This window comes from Tachypleus tridentatus, chromosome 7, assembly GCF_004210375.1.
Source record: "Tachypleus tridentatus isolate NWPU-2018 chromosome 7, ASM421037v1, whole genome shotgun sequence".
Classification (NCBI taxonomy): domain Eukaryota; kingdom Metazoa; phylum Arthropoda; class Merostomata; order Xiphosura; family Limulidae; genus Tachypleus; species Tachypleus tridentatus.
The window spans coordinates 69,485,232-69,511,540 of record NC_134831.1 but is presented as its reverse complement, the minus strand read 5'-3'; the positions used below and the strand labels follow the sequence as shown (position 1 = coordinate 69,511,540).

The window sequence follows — 26,309 nt, the reverse complement described above, 5'->3', positions numbered from 1 at the left end:
AACTTTTTAGCTTATTTTAATAGGTGAATTAATTTTAGATTATTTACAGCTACCTCAGACAAGAGTTACTAATTTTGTGCTGTTTTTATCTGCGTTAAAATAATTGCAAGTTTTCGGCTGTATTACCAGAGCCTTCTTCGGGCAATTACGCAAAGGTACAGCAGAAGGGAAATACAATTCTATTCGGATGAAGTGTTCATAAAGTTATCACGTGTTATAGATAGTTACAGTAAAGGGCAAATACTGTTCTTATTTATTGCCCGATGAAGACTCCGGTATAAGGGTCAAATGTTCGCAATAAAAGAATTTTAACTTAGAGAAAAATTCCTTTTATAATTCTGTGTATTAATTTGCCCATGTTATGAGTCTTAAACAACAGTTTTGGGCATCGTTATATTAGACTGGTAGTCAATAATTGTAACATTCCCACATGGAAGAACTTGGCGACATTCACAGTGAGATGGTGTTTGAAAAATCTCGAATTGTTTCTAAATGTCACGAATATTGAATATTCATCTGTTGAGTTGGTCCATTACCACAGAGTAACAGTGAGAATTAATGCATAATAGTTGTGATGGATTCTTTTACTAAATGGTCAAAATATTATGCTGATCCTAACCAAAAAGCAAAAACTTAGAGTATGCAGAGATGTTAAGAAACATAATTTAGGTCATAACAAATGATCCAGTAAGTTAATGATAAAACTAAAAATCACCGTGGTGTTAATGCTGATAAGACAATATTTTATTGAGGGGACATGTTATGACCACAAATTTTATACTGCAAGAGAGAAATGAAACTACAAAGTTAAACGGGTGTTGTGAACAGACATGTGTTATACTGAAAGCAATAAATGTTAAAAAATCTAGAAGCATAGATAATCCAAACCAAGGATCGTCTGCTATAAGTGTCTTTAAAAATACACCAGTGAGGGAATGGCCAATTGGGTAATTCCATAGAAGCATTTGTTAGAGGAAAGTAAACTTTATCTAGACCCATTCCATAGAATCCCCAAGCATATGTGATGAAGTGATAAAATTCCATAACAATCACTTTTTGTTATAATAACATCTAATTTATATACTATGGGCACTGATGTACATGTGAATTCATCTGAAATATCTACTATATCTAATTGACGTTAAAACATTGATTACTGGGCGATCTTCCTCTATTTGGTTAGTAGTATGTGTTGATGTAAAATGTTTTTTGGGTGATCTTCATTTAACTACAAGACTGGTAAATGTTGTATAATTTGTTGACGGAGAAAATCCTGTGCTGATTAGTGGAGTGTTTCTCAATTGATGTGCCGCGAAATTTTAATAGGCATTGTAAAACAAAAACAAATAAATTGTTACTCATATATTTATAAAGTTGTGTGTACTAAAAGCAAAATGAAGACTGCCAAATTTGTTGCTACTGTTACACATCATCGTACTTCAATATATATTCCCCCCCCCCCATCTTTTGGTTGGAGTGAGCTAGATCACATCCCTCTCCTCAATGAGTGGACTGTTCCAACAGTTTTCCTGAAGTGTTGTGCAATTGCTGATTGGGGAGTGGTTTTGGTTCTGTTTATCAGCGTTAAAAAATGTTTCGTTTTAATACCTTCATACAGAATTATTTACAATGGATGAGTTTATGGCGATTGTACCAAAATTACAATCTAGTTATGTTAGTGTGGAAGTAAATACAAGTAAATTAAACAGTGGAGATTGCACAAGCAAGAACATATATAGAAAGTCAGTTAAAAAGACAACTAACACGTTCTCCACTGTGTGGAGAGTTATATATAGCCCTATGCGAGATTTATTTAACTGGGGAGGGGCGAGGCTGGGCTTCGTTTTCCCGAAAAAAATTTCTCATAAAAGGTGAGTAAAAAAGTACTTCTTTAAAAGTCGTTAGCAGCATGGTTTACGATGGAGCTTAACCAAATTTCCATAAAAGACCCGATTTCTAATGTATTATAGTCATTTTATCACATTCCGTGTGGTTATTGTTACGTAACTGTAGTATTTTTATGGTGTAGGAAAAAGCATTGCCCTCAACCGAATGCATCATGAATGAATCACAAGTAATAGGAAAGTTAAGAAATGCAAAAATATTCAATGCGCAGGTTGCGAGATGATAGGAATAAATTGAAAGACAAAGCTCTTAGAATTTGTCTGGTTTGATAATGAAGTAAAATGATGGATAATTTTTTGTGCTTCAAAAACATCACAGAAAACACAGGACTGGAATGTATTTGATGCATTGATATTTAGTATATGCTGGCCTTTTTTGACTATTGTACTGACAGCACATTCTCAATGACTGAATCATTAAAAGTCTTGTTTCTCATTAGTTTAAAAGCAAAACCTAAACGTCTTCAGCACTCACCCTTTCTGCTTTGAGATGCTCTTGTAGTTAAAATGATTGGTCACAATTAAAAATTATACTAACCCAAGTTGTAGAAATGGTGAACTACATTGAACATGGGACTTCACAATCCTTTGCAAAAACTTTTCAAGTCATATAAATTCGAACACAATAACGACGTTAATGATCAGTTTGTTGAGCAAGTTTATTGTTTTACTTAGTGCGTGTATGTTGACTAGCAATCTCTCTTTTGTTTTTTGGTTAGCTGCTAGTTATTATTTATTGATGTATAGTTTGCTGACAAAGGCAAGACCCTTTTAGTTTAGGGAATGCACATTTTAATGTAAAAAAATGTCAGGTGAGGCAAAGTTGTTTTGTTTAGTGGCTGTGTGTGTTGATTTAAGTGTTGTTGACAGGGCAAACATTTTTTTTAATTTCTGTATATTTGACATAAAATGTTAATTTTGGCAATTTTGTTTGTTTGACTCTTCCACCCTTCCCCCTTAAAACAACGAATAATGTGATCCTGTTTTATTTTACTACTTAAGGATTGAGTACCTTATAAATCAAAATGATTTTGAATATGCAGATCACCAAGTCACGTGACACACACAGCCGTAATAGATTACGTTGGAATGGCATTTATAAGTACATTTTGCAGAGATGCCAACCATTATGATTTGAGCGTTATCATTACGATTTTGGTGTATACATTACCACCATATGCTCATACAGACAAATATTACAACTTGTTGCAACTCCCAAATTATTATATAGGCCTATACAATAAAGTGATAAATTGTTCCCCCAGGACTTGAAAGGGGTGAAAAGAAAATTTTTAGTGAGATACAAATAAATGTTGATAGTAATAAAAGACATAGTCCAAACGGCTACTTTGCGATAATCATGTTTGTGCTTGAAATAATAAAACATATTTGTATCTCTGACCTCTACCAATAGTTTGAGTGCAGTGCTTTTCCATACTGGGTACGTGGGGGAATCCATAGTTACGTCATCAGTGCTTGTTAGTCAATCAGTGCTTGCGTAGATGGGTATTTCTCATTTTCTAAGCGGCATAGAAACACAAATGCGATTGTTCACAAGATGGAAAAAAAGAGGCCTCGTTCACCATATTGTCTTGTTTCTGACAAATCTAAAAGGACTAAAACTGTGAATCAAAAATTTAGGAAACAGTATAGTGCAAATATCTGGTTATTGCATCAAAAGTCAGTGACAGCCATGTGTTTTGTACAGTTTGTCACATCGATTTTTCTGTGGCGCATGGCGGGATAAACGATTGTTCCAGACATACAAAATCGGCATCTTACCAACAAAAGGCTGAGGCAAAGACAAAAACGATGCAGATAATGACATTTATGAGTAAGAATTCAAAATAAGAAACCATAAATGCAGAAGTGATGTTCACACAATTCCTCATTGCTCATAATTTACCCCAAGCTGTAGCCAATCATGCAGGACATCTATTCAGAAAAATGTTCCCAAACTCTGATATAGCAAAAAAATATGGCTGTGCCAGAACCAAAACTACAGCCATTGCACAAATGTTGGGTTGTGAAGATGACAAAATGATTTCAAGTATACTTATTAACAGTGTTTACAGTTTAGCCACAGATGGATCCACAGACATGGATGACTCAAAACTGTATCCAGTGGTTGGACAATATCTTGACCCTTTGCTTGGAAAAATTGTTTGTTCTATTTTGACAATGGTGGAATGGAAAGAAGCTTCAATGGGAGAGAATATTTTCAAACTTTTGGACTATGAACTGACAAAGAGGAAAATTCCATGGGAAAACTATCTTAGTGTTTCTTTAGACAATGCCTCAGTTATGTCTGGTATAGGTAAAAGTGTGATAGTACATATCTCAAGACGACAGCCCAGCATTTACTTCATGGGCTGTGCCTGTCACCTCATGAATATTGCTGCCCAGAAAGCTTCCAGAGAATTGCCCTGCCCAGTTTCTAATATATTGATAGATATCTACTATTTTCTGGACAAAAGTGCTAGAAGAAAACATTTCAAAGAGTTTCAAGGATTGTATGACAAAGAAACAAGAAAAATTCTACAACTTGTTAACACAAGATGGCTATCACTTGGGGTGTGCTTCAACAGAATATTGGACATGTGGAAGCCATTGGAGAAGTATTTTCACTGTGAGAAGGAAAAACTAGATTCAAAAGGATCTAAACGTGCAGCTCAGGCAGCAAGAATTTAACAGTCAGGATATCCTCTCAGCCACACAGGGACACAAGACAACAGTCTCCAAGAGCAGACAAAGAAACATTTGATATAACTCAATATATGTTTAGGCAGTCTGTCCTTGAACTAAAGAAGAGACAATCAATGAAAAAAAGAAAACGAAAGCTAGCAAGGAAGTAACCAAGAAAAGTTATATGCAGAGCAAGTTAGATAAGTTAACAGTTTTCTTGAATAACAAAATGAACTTGTTATTTTGTCTTTGTCTTCAGTCTGCAATTCCTCTATTTGAGCAAGCCAATTTGATATTGCAAAGAGAAGAACCTTGCATACACATTATGCATAGAACTCTGATTACACAAGTTAAAAATATACTTGTCAGATACATCAAGCCAGAATATCTTGAAGGCAACATCACTCAACTTGACTACAACAATGAATCCTTACACAAATCTGATGAGACAGTTTCTATTGGAAATGCTGCCAAGGAATACATTGTTAAATATGAAAAGGACCTGGACCTGATCAGCTTCTACACCAGTGTCAAGAAATACTATATTGCAGCTACAAATTACATAATGAAACATTTCCCTCTAAATGATGAACTTTTGATTCACGCAGAGGTTGCTGATCCAAAACTGAAAGTCAGCAAAGATTTCTCTTCTCTACGCTTCTTCACAGACAGGTATCCTGTTCTTGTCAATACACATGAGCACAACACTATTGAAAGGTTGGAAGGGCAATATTTGAACTATCAAATTGATACTTTCTCAGAAACTGTCCTTCAGTTAAATGTTGGCAAGTTTTGGGTTCAGCTGTCTAGAGTTAAGGATGGAAATGGCAACCAGAAGTATGACATTCTGTGTAGGGTTATGCTTGGAATTCTTACAATCTTCCATTCTCATGTTGACAGTGAAAGGATATTTAGTTTAGTGACTAAAAACAAAAGCAAGTTCAGACCAAACTTGAGCACCTCAGTTTTGAGCAGTATTATAACACACAAGATGTGTATGCAGTCAAATGGACAATCTTGTTATAACTCCCAACCATCCAGAGACATTCTCATGAAAGCAAAGGCTGCAACAGCTGCAAAACTATTACAATAAGTGTCATAAACATGATATAAAAAATAAACCAGTAGCTGCAAATGATAAAGGGCTCTGTCTACAATCATTACGCTCAGTCATTTGAAATCAGGTTCACAATTGATTTTAATTTAAATCCATTAAATTGTAAATTCATACTTTGGTTTAAGACTTAACTTTTTCTCACATGTGAAAATATACTTCACAATGCTAAAACAAAGAAAAAATCAGTACAAAAATTGTCACAAAGTGTCCTCAAACAAAGAAATGTCACATGAATAGAAAAGAAAAAAATCCTTTTCAAGAGAAGCAAGAACATGTTGCATTTGTTAGCTCGTTAGCAAAGAAAACTATGTATTAAATTGATACTTTAGCAATGCAATGGAATACATCCAGCATAAAAGAAATATTCTAATAATGAATGGAGCACCACAATAATAAAGTAAAATTATGACAATCTATGAACAGGAAAAAAAAATTTCAATGTTACATACTAAACATGTTATAAATTATTGACTAAAAATTGTCAAATTTATGTTGTTAACACAAAAATAATAATGCCATAAATCACTGAAATAATAAAAAATTAACTTAGGTTTCATCACTATGATAATGAGATGAATTAACTGGTTACCATGGAAACAGGAAAAATTTGCAATATATAAAACACCAAAATATTTCAACAAAGATATTTAAATTAGGACTTTAATGATAATAGTTTAAATTACAAAAACACTATGATTAACATGTTTACAAATTAAAACTACATAAAACCATAATAATAATATAGACAAACCAGCACAGGCTCTGGTAATTAAAATACAGTAGAACATGATGGAACACATCATAATGTTATTTTACAAACTATGACACATTTTACATTCAGAAACAATAAATAATGAAAGAAACTAGATAATAACAAAATGAAGTGTTACAAATGAACACAACACAGAATAAAAAAAACAAAAAACACCCCAGTCATATAATACTTAACTCTTCCCTTTAACAAAACACCCTGCACTACACTACATAACACTTCACCTCAATCAAATACATAACACTCATACTGAACTTTATATAAATATACTTGAATTTTAAAATTTAACAAGACTTAATAAAACCAAAAAAAATGTCAGTTTTTAATTGACCTCAGTAGACATGTTAGGGGTGTCCTGAATGTAAATAAAACTGCATAGATGCTTATCTTTGTTTGAAATGTGTGGGACATATGTAGAAGAAAACATACATTCAGAAAACAGAAGCCACAGAAGGGTGACAAGGGAAAGGTTGACGAAATTGAATTCAAGCTGAAAGATCCCAAATGTAAGAAAATTAGACTGAAGTCTGACATTAACCAGTTTCTTTTATCAGCTGATGAAAATTTCGAGAAAACTGGATAGAAAAGAAACTTTAGCCTCTTCATAGTGGCAAGTCCTTAAGAACGTTATGAGAGAGGAGGAAGAATCCTTGAAAGCTCTTGCAGTGACAATTGGACAGAAATTGAATAAATGCTGAAACACTGGCTTTTGTATTTTCAAATAATTGTTATATTTGAACACTGCTAGATTAGTAACAAAAATATTATGGTTTTTCACAATATAAACCATTATTTACAAATATTTGTATGACAGTTACATTCAAATATGTATGTCCTGATGCAGCTTTTTGTGTAATCCATATGAAATGGACATTAAAAAGTCATGAAATTTTTGCTAATTCATCATTAACATCTCTTATTTCAGTATTTTCTTCTCTAATAAAAATGTTTGTTGATCTATCAGTGTTGTTTTTAATTTTACCTACAACTGATGCAGAGTATTGTTTGGCTGAAATTTGTTTTTGAACAAAAGGTCACCATTACTTGCAGAATTAATAACTTACTATAACTTTTTGAAAAAATTGGTATTGTTAAATTGTGTACATCCACCAGATTAAGATTTTCCATCTCAATCTGTGACTCATTTTCAAGTTCACAAAATAAATCATATAAAACTCAAAATACAGAATATTGTTATCCATTGTTTTTTGCAACTAAATAAGATTTAATGAAATAAACTTATTTTTCTGCTAGCTCCTTCTTAACAAAACATTGTCAGAGTAATTTTTTCGTAATGAGTTTTCCTGTCATAAAATAGTAGTAATATGATTGAAAATTATCTTGTATCAAATTAAAAGATGTCTTGGAAAAATTTTATGCTCTGATATTTTGTGTGAGAAAAAACTGATAGATATATTGTGTGACATGAATTTTTCTTTTGTTTGAGAAGTCTCATGTGGAGGCCGCTTAAGCCAGATGACCAAGGCATACAATGATATTGAAGCCGTGACTAAGCTATTGGAGGAGGTAAAACTTTGTTTGTAGTTAACCACAGATGTGTTTTAATTGCTTATTAGACTAGATGTGGTGTTTCAGCCAGGAAATTTGAAATGGGTTTACTAAACTGCACTTAAAATTATCATCATGCTGAAGTATTAATGATATTTTTTTATATGGCACAAGTATGTTGCCTGAATTGTCAGAATACCATGTTTATTAATGTCAAATACACAACAGTCCACACTGACTATTAATCAAATTACGTAATTGAGATATTTTCACAAAAAAGATACTAATACAAATGAAATGTTGAATTGTACCATCTTTGTTATTGATGCATTGTAGCTGTAACGAGAAATAAGAAAACGTTAAATATCTTGTTAATAGTGCTAGATGTAGGTGTATGTATATCAAGTGACGTAATTTAACTTGGGTGTATTTTATGAATTCAGTTTCTGTAATCGTATTTTTCTCACGTTACATAAAAAGTGCATATTTAAAAGAAGTTGAAGTCTATAATGTCTACATATTTGCTTCCTGTCACTAGATTTTTAGTTTTACGGTTTGGATGATTAATTAGACAAGAATAAGTCTGTGTACTACCATGGTGGTCAGTCATTTTGGGGAGGATAACAGACTCTTAATAAGAATTTCAAGAGAGAAGAGAATTCAATGTATTAGGTCATTTTAACCACCAACACCAACTTGTCATTTAATATTGTATATGGCTTGTGACAAGGTATTTACTCAAAACTAAGGGTTATTAGACAGACAAGGATAAAACAAAAAGTCTTGGTTTATTGAGGAAAAAGGACAGTAATGGATTTTTTTCAATGTCTATTCAAAACCTGAAATTTTATTTTTGTCTATGTCAAATTTAAGTTAGATGCTGCAATTATTTTCACAAGTGTTAGAAAAACATTTATTGAGCAATAAGACCATAGGGAGTTAAGCATAAGGTAATATGATTCAACATATCGTTAGATGATTGAAATGATTTCTTCCCATCAAAATGGTAAAATATATGAGTCAGAGTCTGAAGTAACTTTTGATTAAGAAGAGAGAGATTAAAGAAAAATTTAAGGGTGTTGGTTATTTTTATTTAGCATGATGAAAATGTATCAAATTTCTTATTAGTCTTTCACTTGATGGAATGAATATGCTAGTCTCTGATTCAAATGTGACTTTGCTATAAGAAAAACACACACTTTAGGATTGCCAGTTATAGGTTGATGCCTTTATTATTATTCTTTTTCATTATGATGCACTATCAGAAATACTTAGTGCCACATAAAATTTATATTATTTTACATCTTTTGATACATAATATAAAAAACAATAGCACTTATTCAGAACTCTGATTTTTCTTCTAAACATCCTGAATAAGCCATATAAGTGTTTTTGATGTGTTACAATGTTTTTTTCTTGGTCATTAAAATATTTTATATTTTATTCTGTGTGGCTTTTCTTTACACCTCCTGCTGGTACAGTGATTAGTCTACAGATTTATGATGCTAAAATTAGGGGTTTGATTCCCCTCAGAGAACTCAGTAGATAGCCCAGTGTTGCTTTGCTGTAAAAAACTGCACATGATTTTGTTTACACTGGTTTTAAACTTTAACTCAGTGTTTATTCAGGGTTATACCCTGTCCAAAGCCTTTAGGAAGTTTTATATTAATTCTCATTATGGTGTCAGTAAGTTGCTTTATCAATACTTTTAATTACAAATTAGAAAAATCCTCAAATCATTATGAACTAAAGAGATAATTATATATTATATAGAGTGTGTTTCAAGTCATTCATAGATTCTATATGAAAATGTACATTACATATGAAAAGATGTTTCAGTTGTGTATTGAAGTTTGCACTTGTGTATAGTTGTGATTATGGAAATCCTATATTTAGTTATTTTCACTTAACTGCTACTACTAGGTAAATTGGAATTTCACCAAAAAGAACATGATAATTTTTTTTTTTTATTTTTCAGGAATGATTGGTGTTAGTATTGGGTGATCCATTATACTTTCCATTATATTGAACATGTGAATTTTATCTGTCACTAAGTGAAGAGAAATAAAAAGTAGACAGTTTTTGAGAAAGGAAGCTTAACTGTGTTGTACAGTATGACTTGTGAACATCCTGTACAGTGTCCAAACTCTTTGGAATGAAACTGATGTTTCTTATACACAATTTAAATATAAAAAATAAAATTATGAAAAAATAATTCAGAGAAGGCTTCACATGTATAGTTTAAAGTAACTTTATAATCTCTAGAATTTTTGTTACCTAAATACTTTAAATTCCATCAGTATGTTTCTAAAATGTCATGATTTATTGGTTAGGGTCTGAATTACATAAGTATACTAGAGTAGAAGTTTACTTATGAGAACTGTATCACTAGATTGTCTTTTTCACAAAAATAAAATTGTGATATTTGAAAGTGTATTCCACTACAATTATCTTAACCTCTAGAAAGAGGGAGACCTTGAATTAGCAGCTCGTATTGGTCAGACTTTGCTTGAAAAAAACAAAGATCTTCAACAGAAGAATGAGCAATTGGAACATGAGCTTACTATAGCTAATGAAAATGTAAGTACATTTTTTGTTTATTAGTTCTAATACAAATTGTGTGTGTTTTGCTTTTGACGATTTATAACTAAGTGCACCGTTTCCATCTGTGTTGTGATGATCATGATACAAAATTATATGTCTTTTATTTCTTACATGTTGTTTGCTTCACTAATTTGTAAGATAAGTGGTATGTTAAAATATTTGTCTCCTAGATATTTTGATGACATTTAGAAATTGTAATATACCAAAGACTTTGTCTTTGCTGACTCAAATGATGTTTTTACATTTATGTTTTTTTCAGGTAAAACTAAGAATATTTACACTTCTCGCATATGTTTATAGAGCTAATGTCCTCTGAAGTTAAACAGATATGATACTGTATGAAGAAGTATGTGAACTGAAACTAAACAATATGTGAAAAAATAATAATGACAAAGAGTAAATATTTTCTTAGCTTTAAGTGGTGATTTCAATAGACATATGCAGTGTGAAGGATAGATCATGGATTATTAACAAAATAATATAGAAACAAATAACTGTTGTGCAATGTATGGCAGCAAATGGTGCACAGTGAGAAGATGGGATGGGTCTGCAACTAGTAAAAAATAAAAAATTGTGTCAACAATAAAATTATCAGTTGATGTTGGTAGCAAGCTTTGAATGGCTTGGCTATACTGGTATCTATAAGCCTAATGTTTAGTGGCAAGTAGAAAAGTTTTACATTAGGCAGCTCTTGGTCTGAATCAGCATGATTAGCATATTGTCCATAAGAATAATAATTTTTTCTTCATTAAATGCATCCTCTTGTTTAGATTCTTCAGCCACTCTGAGAACAATGCTGGCATCATCTTGACTTGTGCCACTTTTATTTTGCTTGCACAGTAGGGTACTCAGTGTGAGTTAAGGTCATTATGAAAAAAAAACTAATGTAAACTGATGACCTCGAGCTAGTGCAGGTCTATTTTGGTCAATAATTATCACTTTCATTGCTTTTCTGATCAACCTGTACTTTTGACTCTGATAGGTGTAGAGATTATGGATAACCAAATCATGTATCTATAGCAAGTACAGATTTCATGATGATGAGAAACCAACTTGAAGTAAAAATGTAATCTCAAGATGGCTGGTTTGGCCATACCAGCCGTCTTGAGAAATACAGATTTGTCAAAATAGCTGTTTGGATTTGGAAAGCAAATATACAGATTACTAATTAAATTTTCAATAGTGAAGATTTATCAATATGGAAAATCATTTGTATTATGGTTAATCCAGTGTGTTAATGGTAAAACTAATGAGGGTTAATTGGAACTACCGTGTTTACTCGCTTATAAGACGGGGATTTTTCCTCGAGATTTTGGGCTCAAATTGGGGGGGCCCGTCTTATAGGCGAGGTCTACAGACATAGAAAATAAATTTAGTTCACTCAGAACTGTACAGATATTTCAGACAGGGAAAATAGGGAAGTGAGCTATCTTTTTATTATTAGATCTGTGATTGTGAGTCAGCGCATCGTTCGTTGAAGGGCGCGTGGGACTTCGTTTTTCCCTATAACGTCATACCGGTAAGCACAATGCATCCACAGTGCTAACGAAGAAGAATCAATAAAGACACATCTTTTAGCATCTTGTCGGTTTCTTTCCGAACACTTGGCTGCTACCTTGGCAATCCAATTCTATTTTCACTTTTCTATCTCTTCTATTTTTCTCCTTCTAATCTGAAATCGAAATATCGTATACGAAACCCAAAATTAGGTTTCTATTAATTTTCATTTTTTTCACTTTTCTCTCGTTACCTGCTTTCCTTCCTTCGTCTTATAAACGAGTCTAAACAGAATATCGACAATCTCTCAGGTGAAGTTGGGACCCGTCTTATAAACGAATAAAAACGGTATAAAATTTATTATAAAGGTTTTTGTTGTATATCTTTAATAATATAAGTAAATTGTATCTGTTGAATAGTTGCAAAATGAAAAGTATCACAACTGAAAAGGTTTATCAGCAACGTTCAGTGTTTTATGATTTATGTCGGTGAAATTTTTTGTTTAATTATAGCAAACATTTCATCTCCAGTTTTGTCTAAATAAAATATGCATGGTCAGGCAACTTGTGTTGAAATTCTGACAGTTTATTGTTTTCAGTTCAATACTGAAAATGTAAGCCTGGTGTATTGATACATATTATAAGATTTGAAATCACCAGGTGAATGTCCATTATTTTCAGTGGTTTTATACTGAACAAAAATGTCAGAGCCTGCTACATTCAGAACTTAGTTGAACCATTATATTTTCAATATATGTTAATAACCTTCTATCAAAATACAGTTTTTAAATAAAGTTTTAGTTACATATGTGTTTTAAGTTTTTAATCTTATAAAGGAATATTGAAATAAACTCAGTCTCCAGCAATATGAGAATCAATAAATTTGTTTTCACTCAAGTCTTCTCACTTCTCTAATGTATTTACTAATACTCTCGTTATAATATCTATTTCTAAGGTAAAGTCGCACTTTTATACCTTTCAACCTTATTTGTTTACAGAGTCATAAACTAGAAAATAAGACCCATTTGCCACATCCACCTATTTCATCCACTTTGACATTTTAAATTATATCATTTATAATCAATAGAAAGGAAAAGCTTTATTTTGTCGAATGACATATGATGCAATGTTGTTTTTAGTACAGAATATTGTCAATTTTGGTATCAGTTTTAAAGTTTTTCTCTCAGTTTTCAGATTGAAGAGCTAAGGGAATTAAGTTAAGCCTCTTGTCTTAGAAAAAGTTAAGTTATAATAATTAAAGGACAAATAAAATATAAAGCTTTACTGAACAAAGTTTCATGTTTTTTTAGGAGGTTTTAGAAGGTGGTTATGCTAATGAAATTAAAAACATTTCAGATGAAGAAATATATTTTTAGTCTTAACAGAAAAATCACTTTGCACTCAGGGTAGTCAATGCTGACTTCATGTATTTATGAACAAATCTTTAGTAAAAATACTTGATTTAAAAAAAGAATTATTTTTTTTTGTGTATAAAAGACTTCGAATGTTAATTGAAATCTTGATAAATTTCTTGAAAATACACATCATATTTAAAGTTATAGAATGGAAACTGTAATGCTTACTTTGTGGTTAGAAAGGTCAGACACATTAACTAAACCTCTATGAAAAAGTAGTAGTTAAGTGTATGGTAAAGGATTCTATCACATTTCTGTAGATTTTGTAAAGAAAAGTCAATTTAGTTGATCTCCAATTCTACTTTATTTTATATTTCTTTCTCTACATGAAAGTTTGAATATTTTTTTGTCTATTTAAAATAATGTTTTACTTCTTCAAAGTTGATATGATGCTGTATTTGTTTCACATTTTCCTATGTTAGATCACTCAGCTACGTCACGATTTAGCTCTTAAGAATGGCCTGTTGCAGATCTACACCCAAGATCTTGATACTGACTCTGAGTCTGGGTCACCAACGTGAGTGATATGAAACAACACATTTATAACATATGCATTTTAAATAAGGAAGTTGTATTGGTGAACTTTTTGTACCATCATAATAGTAAACTCAGGTTAATGTCAGAAAAAATTGAGAAATGATGAACAAGGAACTAGCAAATAATATTTTAGAATGCATTGTTCCTTTTGATTTTAACACAGATAATTTGTTATTGGGATAGAACTAAGAGACTAAGAACTTTTGTACATATTTACATGATTACAAGAGTTTTGTTTTACCAATAATAAAGTTTGTCAATTATCAGTTGAAAGGAATGGGTGAGTAAAAAAAATATTGTTTTGAATTTTACTAATTGCTCCACTTCGTAAACAGAAATGATAATATAGTTTTATGTTTATAAATGAAAAACTTTGATGATTAAATATTTATTAATATTTATTACTTTTGCAAAAATTAGAAGATTATGTGAAAACAGGTGCACACCAATGAGTTTTTAAACTTGGTTTGACAACATGTTATACAAACTTGATCTATGATGTATCTTGTCTTTTGCTTTTGTAATATTAAAGAAAGCTAGCTAGCATAAAATGTCTTAATTTCTTTAGATATTGTTAGTTATAGCATAATGTTGAATATATTTATAATAAAAGAGGAAACTATATATATTTTTTTTAAAACAGAAGGTTTTTATGATAAAAAGTCAAATTACTTAATTGCAATAAACAAGCTATAATGTTGTGTAAGTACTTTTAATTGTCTGCTGTGGATCAGTGTTAGGTTTATGGATTTATAATTCTAAAATTCAGGTTTCAAATGGTGGTTTGTGCCAAGAAAGAACAAAGTTTTTCCTTTCTTACTCACTTAAGCACTGTTTCCACAAATTTTATTGAGCATGTGGTATCCTGTGTACTTTTCGTTTTAACTTGTTTTACACAGTTGGGCATCATTGCATTCTCTGACTGACTTAAAAATTTAAGCTTATATTGTTTTATGATATTTAACTATCAAATCTCGGCAAGCGAATCTTGCACAAATGAATTTTTAAAAAATTATATAGAAAATACACATGTAGTAGCTTACACACATTAAAAACATTAATGTCACAGTTGAAGTTTATTCAGTGAAAAAGTTTTATTTATCTAATCTCATATACAATATTTGATTTTCATTATGGGTTGATTTCAGTATGCTCTGAACAAAGTCATTATTGTCTGTGAACTTCACAAATATTTTTTATGATCATAACATAATCCCATGGCTCCCTCTGAGGAAAGTTCTGATAGTTTTAAATACAGCTGAAAATAAACTGTTAAGTTCTGTAATTTGATATTCTGTGAGTTGTTAATCACTTTTAGATACATTTTATGTGGTCAGTGTACATTGTTCAGATAATGTTTGTGTCACACACTTAAGCTACAAATATTTATGTACTGTATATTTTTAGTCCAAATATTGTTATTAGGATGTTTTAACACTTATAGAGAGTTACTTGTGTCTCATAAGAATGGTTTGTAGAAGCCAATGTACTGTAGGTGCAAGTTGTTACACTATGGTCATCATGTTTAACACTTACATATTTGGTGGACAAAGGATTTCTAGCTATTGAATATATAACAGATAATGTATTTCATCTATTCTTTACCTGTCTCAATCCTTCATAGTATTTGAGCATGATCTTGCTTTAAAAAAATTTTACCCAATGGCCAAACTTCTTAAAAATAATAGACTAATTGAAGCAAAATTATGTTAGAATTTTAGGATAGTCAGAGGTAACAGATACAGTTTTATATTTCTGTAGTGTGATAAATGTTTGGACTTGGGTTAGAGTATGTATGCATAGGATGAAGAATGTTACATTTGATTTTGTTACTTAAACTGAGTCAATGTCCACACCATGAAGAATAGTTGAATCAGTAGTACTAAGGTTTGAATAAAAGAATAATTTTGAAAGGTAGAATGCTTAGGTTTGTGTAAAGTTATATAAGGCAAGGATGAAGATTTATGTATAGTTAGTATTATTTTATTTTATAAAATAAGTTTTCATAATATTGTATGAAAAGTGACAAAATTGTTAATGTTATACATTTTGGTGAAAACTAAATTGTATTGACCATTAAGTTAAAATAAATGCTATGTATAATTTGTTGAGAGAAAACTTTCTACTCCACTTAAACATTTATTGGTAGTGTTTGAGGTATATCTTTCTAAAATCTTCTAAATTATAACAAGTTGTAGAATAACCAATAAGTTGTGATAGGTAAATATTATAGGATATCTTATCAGTGTCTGGAACTTGAAAATACGGAACTTCAAAATCATCTGTTAAAATGACTAATTACACTGATTGGGGTAGTGTGCTTCATTTGTTTCAGTTGAACTTTTCTAAGTTCTGTTGATGTTTCAGGAAGGAAAGAGGAATGGTCAACTGGGAACTACTGACCAAAAAAGTGCAAGATCTAGAGAAAGAGAACATACAACTCAGACAGGATGTTAGTTCTTTACATTACAAGCTATTATTGTGTCATTGTCTGTTATACACATTAATATAGTGTTAATGTTACAGTGCCTTATAAACACTTGTGTATGTATGTTTATTTACAGAATGTGTCAATTTGCAGCTAGTTGTGCAAAAAAATGGAACTTCACAGTAAGCATGTACTAAATGAGTTATCTAAAGTAGTGTAATATAAACTGTCATATAGAACTGACTTAATGTTTCTGTTTTCACAAAACAGTTAATTAGTATATTGTAAGGTACTCAGTATTGGATAAGTACTTTGCATTAGATAGGAATTATCATAGTTACACAATTGTTATGTTAAAAATTTCAGTTGTTAAACTGTAAATAATGTTATAGTTGAAAATGATTTCATTTGTATCTAGATTTGTATTATTAATCAGTTTATATTCAGGTATGTTTTATTCTTGGTGTGAAATCTGTGCTATGAACATGTTATTTTATGGTGAATTGTTAGTTTTAGAAGTAAATATTTACATCTTGTCAGATGAGGTATTTTTCTTTTTAAACATTACTTATATAAGTAGCAGTACTATTAGCTCTTAGGCATATATTCATGGATGCAAGCTTGATTGCTAATAAATTTTAATAGTGAATTTGAAGAAGTAAATTAATGAAGTAATAGTTGACAGTACACCTCAGAAATGGACCATTATTCTGTTCAAAACAATGATGTGTCTGATACTTCTCTTTTATTAAATATCTAGAGTACAACTTATGACTAAATTTGTTTGACTGTACCTCCATTTATCTGGAACAACCACAAGCGTTATCTAGTATTATTTATTGTATGTGAGGAATTAGTGGCATTCACTATTAAATTTTGTACCACACATCTGCAGTAAGTATTAGATTGGTACCATATAGTAGAAGTAAGTGTTAGGTTGTTATCATATGTTATTAAATGAATGAAATTCAAAGTATGTTAGTGATAACTTGCAGATGAGGCTATGATAAATGTAGTGATGTTAGTAACTCTGAAAGAAAGTGTGAGGTAATGGTTGTTGAAAGTAATTTTCTCAGTTAAAATGTGATGGTTTGAACAACATCTTAGGTGATAGTTTATCTGTTTTATGTCACAAATCATTCAAATCTTAATATAAATATTACATTTATAGTAATGAACAAATGATCTTTTTAATGGATAACATGATTAGTTGAAGTCATAAGTCAATTTTTATAACTGTACAGTTTAGTTATATTTAGTATTTAATTATATATTAAAAACATATATTATATGTTTGTTATTTATTTATTTTTAATGTAGTTTTGCAGTTTGAAATATAAGATTAACTAATAACGTTGAGTGCATGTCATTTTACAATTTAAACCATGATATTACTCCATAAAATTGGGTAGCTTTCAAGTACTTACTTATTACTTTTTTAAATGAATATTCTGGTCAATAATTATTTATACACATTTGACTTTTTTAATTTGATAAATGCAGTAAACTTACAACACTAAAATTCATGTGTGATACCAGAAGTTGGCAGAGTGCAAGTAGTCAGTTGTGCAATACTGACCTTAAAAACAAACAAGTTGTTTATAAACTGAATGTGTAGTAGACTGTCATACTATTTGTCTGAACTTTAGTGTATTCTTCATGTGATCATGATTATAGTTTTTTATTTATTCAGTTTATGTAATCAGAATTTCATTTTTCTTATAATTGCTGTGTACAGTTGCATTGCTTAAAGGAAATGTAATATTTTTCCTGTGATTAACTTTTGTACTTTAAATTGATATTATTATGCAGAATTACTGGGCTCTAACATGTACACTTTGTGTCATCCTTAGTTTTATTTACTGTTTTTGACAAAGTTACCCTTTTTGTGTGTTTACTGTAGGCTGTTATACAGTCTGTCAGTATTGAAGAAGAAGAAAAGAAAGAAATGCAGCTAATAAATGACTTTGTTAAAGAACTTAGTAAGTCAAGTATTTGTTTGAATGTGTTTATCATGTCAAACTTTTGCTAGTGGTGTTGCAACAAATTTTATTTAGGATAAGTGTTACAACATTTTGATCTAAATTATATATAAAGGTAATATGGAGAAAAACAAGGAAAAATTGAGACCATAACACATTGAAGTAACAGGTGCAGTGCACACTAAGTTCATGACTGTTGACCTACCTGTAGTTAGTATATGTTGGGGAGACATTATGAGTTTTCTTTGGTTTAACTGTTGCATTAGAAAGATTAGTTTCCTAACAGAAATATAGTTTTGATATGGTTCTTCCCTGCTCTTGCAAGGTTATTCTAATTCGTAGCTGTCTTCTGTATCCAAACTTTGCTTTATGTATGGCACAAGCCTTTAGCTCCTTCTTATTGGTATCAAATAATTCCAATAGGTCTCGTATGAATCATTATGCATCACTTTTCTACAAATAGGAGCACGACATATGTGACCCACGACTTGCACTGTATGCCCCTATCAAACTATTACTTGTTTGACAGTGCTTGTGCTTGGATGTGTCCCTCTGCTTGTTTAAAGTTTCACGTTATTCTGTAGTATACTCACAAAGTGGTTTTCATTTATATTGCTTCCAAATTTCTTCAGGTTAACACAGATGCATTGTTACGTTTCTTTTAATTATTGTTAACTCTTCTTAGTTAAGAGTTTTAAAGTTTGGAGTCATACCTGTAACTAGTGCAATGTCACAGGCCTCAGGTGTGGATGACCCGACAGGGGATTTATCAGCATTTATTCACCAGGAGATTGGAAGTTAAATGGGTTGATCACTATTTCCAGAACTTGCCCTGTTTCCTCCCAAACATGCTAAGCCTGTTCAGGCAGAAAAAAGGACTTGGATTGCATATTTCCTCCTCATATGCAAACAGTACATTTTAGGAATATGGAAACAAATTAGCAGCTGAAATGTAGAAATTAATTAACAGTTAGGCTAAGGAGGTTATATAGACTACTAACTATGACTATCTGAGGTTTTCTGAGCTACCCATGTTTTTTTATCAGGCTTTATTTGATTTGATGATACTGTTGTTCTCATTGTAGAATCAGAAATTTATAGTTTAAACTGTTAGCATAGTAAGCTGTATTGCTAGCTGTAGACCCAAACTGAGCCAATCATGAAGTGAGATGAAGAAGTATTATTCTCATGAATAAATTTATTGATCCAGTGTTGTCCACACGTTTCTCATTAGATGCAGTCTGAGTCAATACAGAATCCTGTTAAGTTGTTCACCATTATATTTAGGTGTGATATCTTGGTTTACCCATTAATGATCAGTCTTTTCCACATGAGTGTTATGCAGGATAAATAAAGTTGTTTTTTTCTTAATGGATGCCCAACTTTATTGTATTGTAGATTACAATTGACAATTTTACTGCATTGGATATTACAGTTGAATCACATTGCATTTACCATAATTTAAGTGTAGGTTTGTGAATAGTTTTCTTAACAAAAAAAAAACAGTTTTATACAATTATAGCTACCTTTTCACTCATATTTTGTTAACAAAAGGTAAATTGCTATGTACAAAAATGTCATGAATGTACAAGTGAGTAGCATGTTTGTCTAACAACAAAAACCAATCCTGGAATACAGTATAGATAGAAGAGGTTTTCATTGCTGATTACAACTTATCTTAGAATAAAAATCTGTTTGTAGTTTATTACATCTAACTTCCATGTACTACAGCATTAATTTATCTGTAATCTTACAAAATTCTTACACATATGTGTAATTAAAGATAATATCAGTGTATGAATGTGTATGAATGAAAAGTGATCTTAAGCTTCTGACCTATTATTATCAGAGATCTTGATGATAAAATACATGTTAACTACATATGACTATTAATACAAACAGGTAAAATATTTCGTGTTATCATAGTAGCGTCAATTTGTGCTAATTTCAGATTATCTCAGGGTGCAGAATGTTTCAATACAGGAAGACTTGGCAAAAAAAGTTGATGACAACTATAGACAGCAAGAAGAAATAACACACCTGTTGACTCAGGCAATTGACCTTCAGCGTAAAGTTCGCTCTGTGAGTAGTCATGAAGACTACTAAGGCAGTACAGTACTTTCAGTATAGGCATATTAAATAAGTACCTAATAAAATTAGCTGTACAGTAATTAATTTTATTTTTTCTGATTGTATATCTGTAACTAAATATTTCAGTGGTAAACTTTAATTCAATTGAAAAAACTTAATGTCACTGATTCAACAGGCATCTTGTATTTTTATTATAAAAGTTATGAAAAATATTGTGAGGAGTCATAGATGTATATTTTGTAAACATGAAGTGAGGTGGAACATACAATATGTTTTAAAATTAGTTTTGTTTGTTTTTGGAAGTCTGGTTTAATTCTCCTTAGCAGACATGTATACATAGTTTTTAAGCTTTGTTAAAGGAAAACAACAAAAGCATTTTAAATAATTGGTGGCATTTTAATTTCACCTAGCCTCATTAGTGGGTCAAATTACTAAACTGGTCCCATAAGTAAAATTAACAAATTTTCTGTTTTGCATTAAATTTTCAAATTGAAAAATATCAGAAGCAGTTACTGACACTTGTATTTATGACATTTTTTAATTAAAATGGTAAAAATAAACTTTAATAATATAGATTTGTTGCCATTGAATATATAAAATATACATGTTTATGATGTTCTTTGATATTTTTATCATTTTAAGATACTTGTCTTGCTGTGCTGTTCAAGTTTAGTTTGTAACAACAACATACTTATTTAGTTTCATTTGATTGAATTTTTTTAACACATGATAATGGTATTTTAAAAATTGTACTTATATGTGTGTGGAATTTGGAATTATCAGTACTGAAATTTTACACATGACGTCTTTCTCATAACTGGGATGAAATGATCATTAAAGCAACAAGTAATAATATTGCATTTGGACATATATGTGGTGTCTCAGAAATGCAACATATGTAGCTAAGTAACTTTCTATGTTTTGAGAAAAGTTTAAGAACTTGTTTGTAAATACAAATAATGTATATACACACACATTTCAGTTATTAAGAATTGTATATTTTACTTAACACTAATGCATTAAAACACAGCTAAGATAGGTCAGTTTTTTTTTATTGTTGGATATGATGACATGATTGCATTTGAGCCACATCATTGTAACTTCTGTGATGTTAGCCAAGCATGACTGAAAAGTCAATATAATAAAAATAATAAATCTATATAAGTATAAAATGCTATGATATTTAAGCTATTTAGTCCAAACATTAATGTTTTAATTTTATAATTTGTTGTCATTCTAGAACAAAAAAGGCATAATTTGTATTTATTTTCTAATTTTATTTGGTGGTTGTTGGATCAATCAAATTGATTGAATCTGTACAGGGTTTCATTAGTGAAAAAAACGTGAAGTATAAAGTTGTTTCTTAAGAAATGTTTGACAATAATATCTGAACATTATAAAGATTTTGCATATAAAATTTTGAAAAGTTTCTCATGCACAAAATTATTTTTAATTTTAAAATGAAAATTACTTTGTATGTTGAATAGGCAATGTGTGAAAATAAAAACAGCTGTGAAGAAAACATTGCTTAACAAACTTTGAGACTTAATTAAAAAAAAAAAAATCTGGTATTTTACATAGGAAAGTATGGTAATATTTTACTGATAATCTGCCAAATTTTGTGGTTGTTAATTTAGAAGTAATATCATGAAAACTGTAACAAGCACAAAATGGTTACGAGGTTGGTCAACGGAACCTAGCACATGCTGAAAGGGTTAAACAGATGAAAAAGGTCATGAAAGAAAATGAAAATCTCCCATGGGAAAGATGATTATTTTTTAAATGTTGGTTGAAAGTTTGCTTTTGAATCAAATTTTCAGTCTTTATTATATTCCAGATCACATGATATTTAGTTATTTCCATTTGTGACACACAAAGTGATAGATACAAGTGGTAATTAAGATCTATCTAATGGTATTGTGTAATCCTGAGTTTACTTTTCAGACTACTTTATACACTTCAAAGGGTTTTATGTTTTAGTTTTCCATAATTTTGGAATTTGTAGCTATGGGAAGGGGAAGAAGATGGCCCTTGAACCACAGCCCCATTATTACCAGTAATAACGGTATTTTTATTTATATTTTAATATTTGGTAGTTTAAATATATGGGTGTTAAGTATGCATAATTTTATTAGTTTGATTAACTTTTATATAATGGTAGTTTTGAAGATAGAAGTACTTTCTGCAGTAATGTTATTATTGGCATCATTTTAAATGAAAATAAAATATGTTTAGATATTTTTAATAGTATTTTTAGGTAAGAATAATTGACTTGCTGTAATTGTTGGTTTTATTGCAGAGGTTAAGAGACTATTTAATATGACATTTCAGTTGTAGGTAAAACTACAGCTTGGTACTAGTATCTATATAGGCTGTTAACTCTGATAACAGTTGTCTGCTTTTCCTTCAACCAGTTGACAACAGAAAATGAAGAGCTTCAAACAAGTCTTCAGACCTCAAAAGAGTGCCAAAATGAACTTTCCCAAGAGCTGATAGATATTAAGGAAAAATATGCAGAACTTGCTGATGCTTTCCAGGAACTCCAGGAAGAAGTCAGAAAAGTCTGTAGAAATCGTCTCCCGAAAGCCAAACGATGGACGTTTGAGCATAGCTCATCCTTAATCAACCCAGACTCGCTGGCATCAGAACTTGAAAGTTCTGTAAATCCAGACAGTGATGGTTACATCTCTGACGAAAAGATGTAGGTTTTGAAACTTAATTAATCATTTCTGCTTTACTTTAGTTCAGTTATCTTATATAGATACACACAGTTTTCTAATTTCAGTTTTAGAACTATTGTAAAGATTCATTTATCTTTGCAGTCAGTGCACATTCATGAATATTTTCTGATTATTTCTGCTTTTTATCAAATACCATATATAATTTATCTTCTCTAATAGGAAACTATAAAACTCATTCAGCCTTCTGACTCTCGGGTTTGCAGCTGTCACAAAGCATATGGTACATCCATTTTGTTACACAATGGTTCATTGGCTGCTTTGTGTATTCTTTCTCTAATTTCCCACTGTAGGCATTTCATGGTTTAAACATACAGAGGCCTTTGTAGAATGTCACGGAGTGGTCAGTATATAAAATGTACAAAGGTACTAAGAACAGGTGGAACTAGAATTAGCTAAAGTAATAAATTAGCAGGGGTTTTGTTGGGAAGTATGTTAAGAAGCTACACAGTACATACTTTTGTAGGAAACCAGGTTGAAATATATAGCAGTTAAGGAAAACAAGCTATAAATTTAAAACACTGAAACATTGAACAAAAGTATCTGAAAAACTCATAGTGAATGCAACCATTTACAACATCCTAAGTAATATATATATGTTGATTAATCTGTTTAATTATTAATAATAAAGTATGCTTACTGAAAATACATTTTTATACATGGATCTGATGATCAAAATGTCACCAAAGCATAAAATTGATACATTTCAGTGAAGAGATCTAAAGTACTTTTGTTTCTCCTTGAGAAATACTTGCCATATGTTATGGTAGTTCAATGTTTATAAATGTCAAGTAGTTAGAAATTAATAACTTTGAATGAAGTTGTGATATTAACTTGTGGTATAACCCCCTGAATGTGGAAGAGTCAAAGTGCATCTCACAATGTTTTACAGAGTTGCATTCAAAATTTCAAAAACTTTATTATCAGTTTGTGTTAAGCAATCTTGGCATCAAAACATATTTCATTATGGGTCATTCCATGTCAAATCATCCAGGGGGCTGCAGGTGACCCACACTGAATGCCTTGAAAAAATTCACGTGCTCATCTACCCATATGATGAAAATTTGCCAAAGATTAGATCAATATCTCTAATAGTTTCTGATGTACATCCCTGTAAAATTTAATTAATTTTTTATTTATTTTTGGTGAATTTATTTTTGGGCAACTTTGGCTGCTTAAAGCTGCAAGAGTAATGGTGGTAGAAGGCTGAAATTTGCTACACTGACTGAATTAATCTCAGAATTCAAAAATGTTTATCTCTCTTAGGATTTTCATAGTGAGACTGTAAAATCATCTGAAAACCCAAAATCGTAAAAAGCATTGGTTTATTTAATAAGCCATAGCTTTAAGACTTAATACGATACAAAGCTGAATTTTATTTTCAAATTTCGTAGAATATATCAGTTGATAAATCAGCAATTGTTCAGGTAATTTTCAGGCTCACTATGCAAATCCTAAGAGAGATAAACTTGGTTTGAGACCATTTTTGAATTCTGTGAGATGAATTCAGTCAGTGTAGCAAATTTCAGCCTTCTACCACCATTATTCTTGCAGCTTTCAGCAGCCAAAGTTGCCCAAAAATGAATTCGCCAAAAATAAAAGAAAATTATTAAAATTTTACAGGGCTGTAAATCAGAAATTATTAGACATATTGATCTAATCTTTGTTGTAAAAGTAACTAAAATGTAAAAATTATAAATGTATTAGGTTAGAAAAGAGATCTTTATGTTTTTTAAGTTACTGATTATTTCATGCACACATTGTGAAGTGAAGTTTGAAGAGTTATTGCAACTTTAAACCTACAAACAACTAAAATGAAACAGACAAAAATATAAAATAAAACAACATTTTGCCACATTTAATGTGGCATCATCAGGTAATTCACAAAACTGAGCATAACTGTTATAGTTGTTTCATATATGGGGAGGCTGGTCAAAACAGAAGTACAAGAATAACAAAACACGATCATGCTCCGTCACATGCCTACCAACATTTTACTGGACATTGTAGTAAAAGAAAATTGTTTGCTATTTTCTTTGATCTTAATGTTAATAAATGTGAAATAAGAAAAGTTATTTTAATGAAATGGGACAGACCTATTAATATATACAATGAGAAGTTTCTGTCTTTGTCTCACTTCCTTTTTTGATGATGCTCAACAATTCATATCATTGTTGGCAACAAAACTATCAACATTTGGTATTAGACTAACTGTGGTGTTTATATTGAATGCTTAATATATATGTTGATTTCTTGGAATTGTTTGAATTTTTTAAAATAAATTTGATTGTATAACAGAAGTGATTTAGATTTGGAACTGATATTTTTTTCTTTCATGAAATGTTTTATGCACTTGGGCCTAGTATAAGTTATTGCACACTATCTTTAGACTTAATTGCAAAACAACTAGTATTTTAGGCTCTCCATATGCTCCATGATATGAATAACATTATTTTTTTTCATTTAAAGAAAAATCTAAGTTTTTAACATTGAATTGTAGATAAAAGCAAAATAAAGTTACCAAGAATTTCAGTGAAGTAGCGTTTCAGATTAGATTTACATTACGTTTATGTATTAGGCCTAAAGCTTAGACTACAAATGGACCTGCTATTACTAGCATTAACATTAGAGCTAGTTGATATTTAGTTATATTTGTGCAAGTGTAAATGCATACTATTTAAATTATGCAATCAAAGAAATATTAATAGTGGAAACTTTATTAGAGTTACTTTTGTTTTTCAATTCATATCTTCCATTTGTTTTAGTTAGGTGATAAATTCCATCTGTCTCCTTTCAATAAAACTCACCTGTTATTATACATTCTAAATTATAGTTTATGATTCCTTCTGCCTGTAATTTTTGTTAGTTATTTCATAGTTATCTTTATACTTTTTTTTATCAACTCTCATTTTTGATGGGCTATACACTTTTAATAAATAAAATGCAAGGAATAAGTGTATATTTATTCTGTGGTCAAGGTTATGTGTACTACCTCAACATTGTATATATTTAACGTATTGTGTCAAGTTGT

At 30.6% G+C, this 26,309-nt stretch overlaps 1 protein-coding gene across 15 annotated transcripts in view; it reads left to right on the top strand.

Moving 5' to 3' along the window:
- The window catches only part of LOC143255909 (trafficking kinesin-binding protein 1-like), a 70,527-nt gene that overhangs the window by 19,659 nt on the left and 24,559 nt on the right, over positions 1-26,309 (top strand). For 12 of the 15 annotated variants that reach the window (XM_076512332.1, XM_076512329.1, XM_076512320.1 and 9 more), the window contains 7 exons: positions 7,929-8,005; positions 10,451-10,567; positions 13,925-14,019; positions 16,407-16,491; positions 18,371-18,449; positions 20,401-20,531; positions 22,955-23,241. In XM_076512332.1, the coding sequence (XP_076368447.1) occupies positions 7,955-8,005; positions 10,451-10,567; positions 13,925-14,019; positions 16,407-16,491; positions 18,371-18,449; positions 20,401-20,531; positions 22,955-23,241 (845 nt within the window). In that variant the 5' untranslated portion in view covers positions 7,929-7,954. Of the gene's footprint in view, positions 1-1,528; positions 1,872-7,928; positions 8,006-10,450; positions 10,568-13,924; positions 14,020-16,406; positions 16,492-16,603; positions 16,650-18,370; positions 18,450-20,400; positions 20,532-22,954; positions 23,242-26,309 lie in introns of those variants that run through there. The other 3 variants (XM_076512331.1, XM_076512326.1, XM_076512319.1) reach the window with 2 other exon arrangements.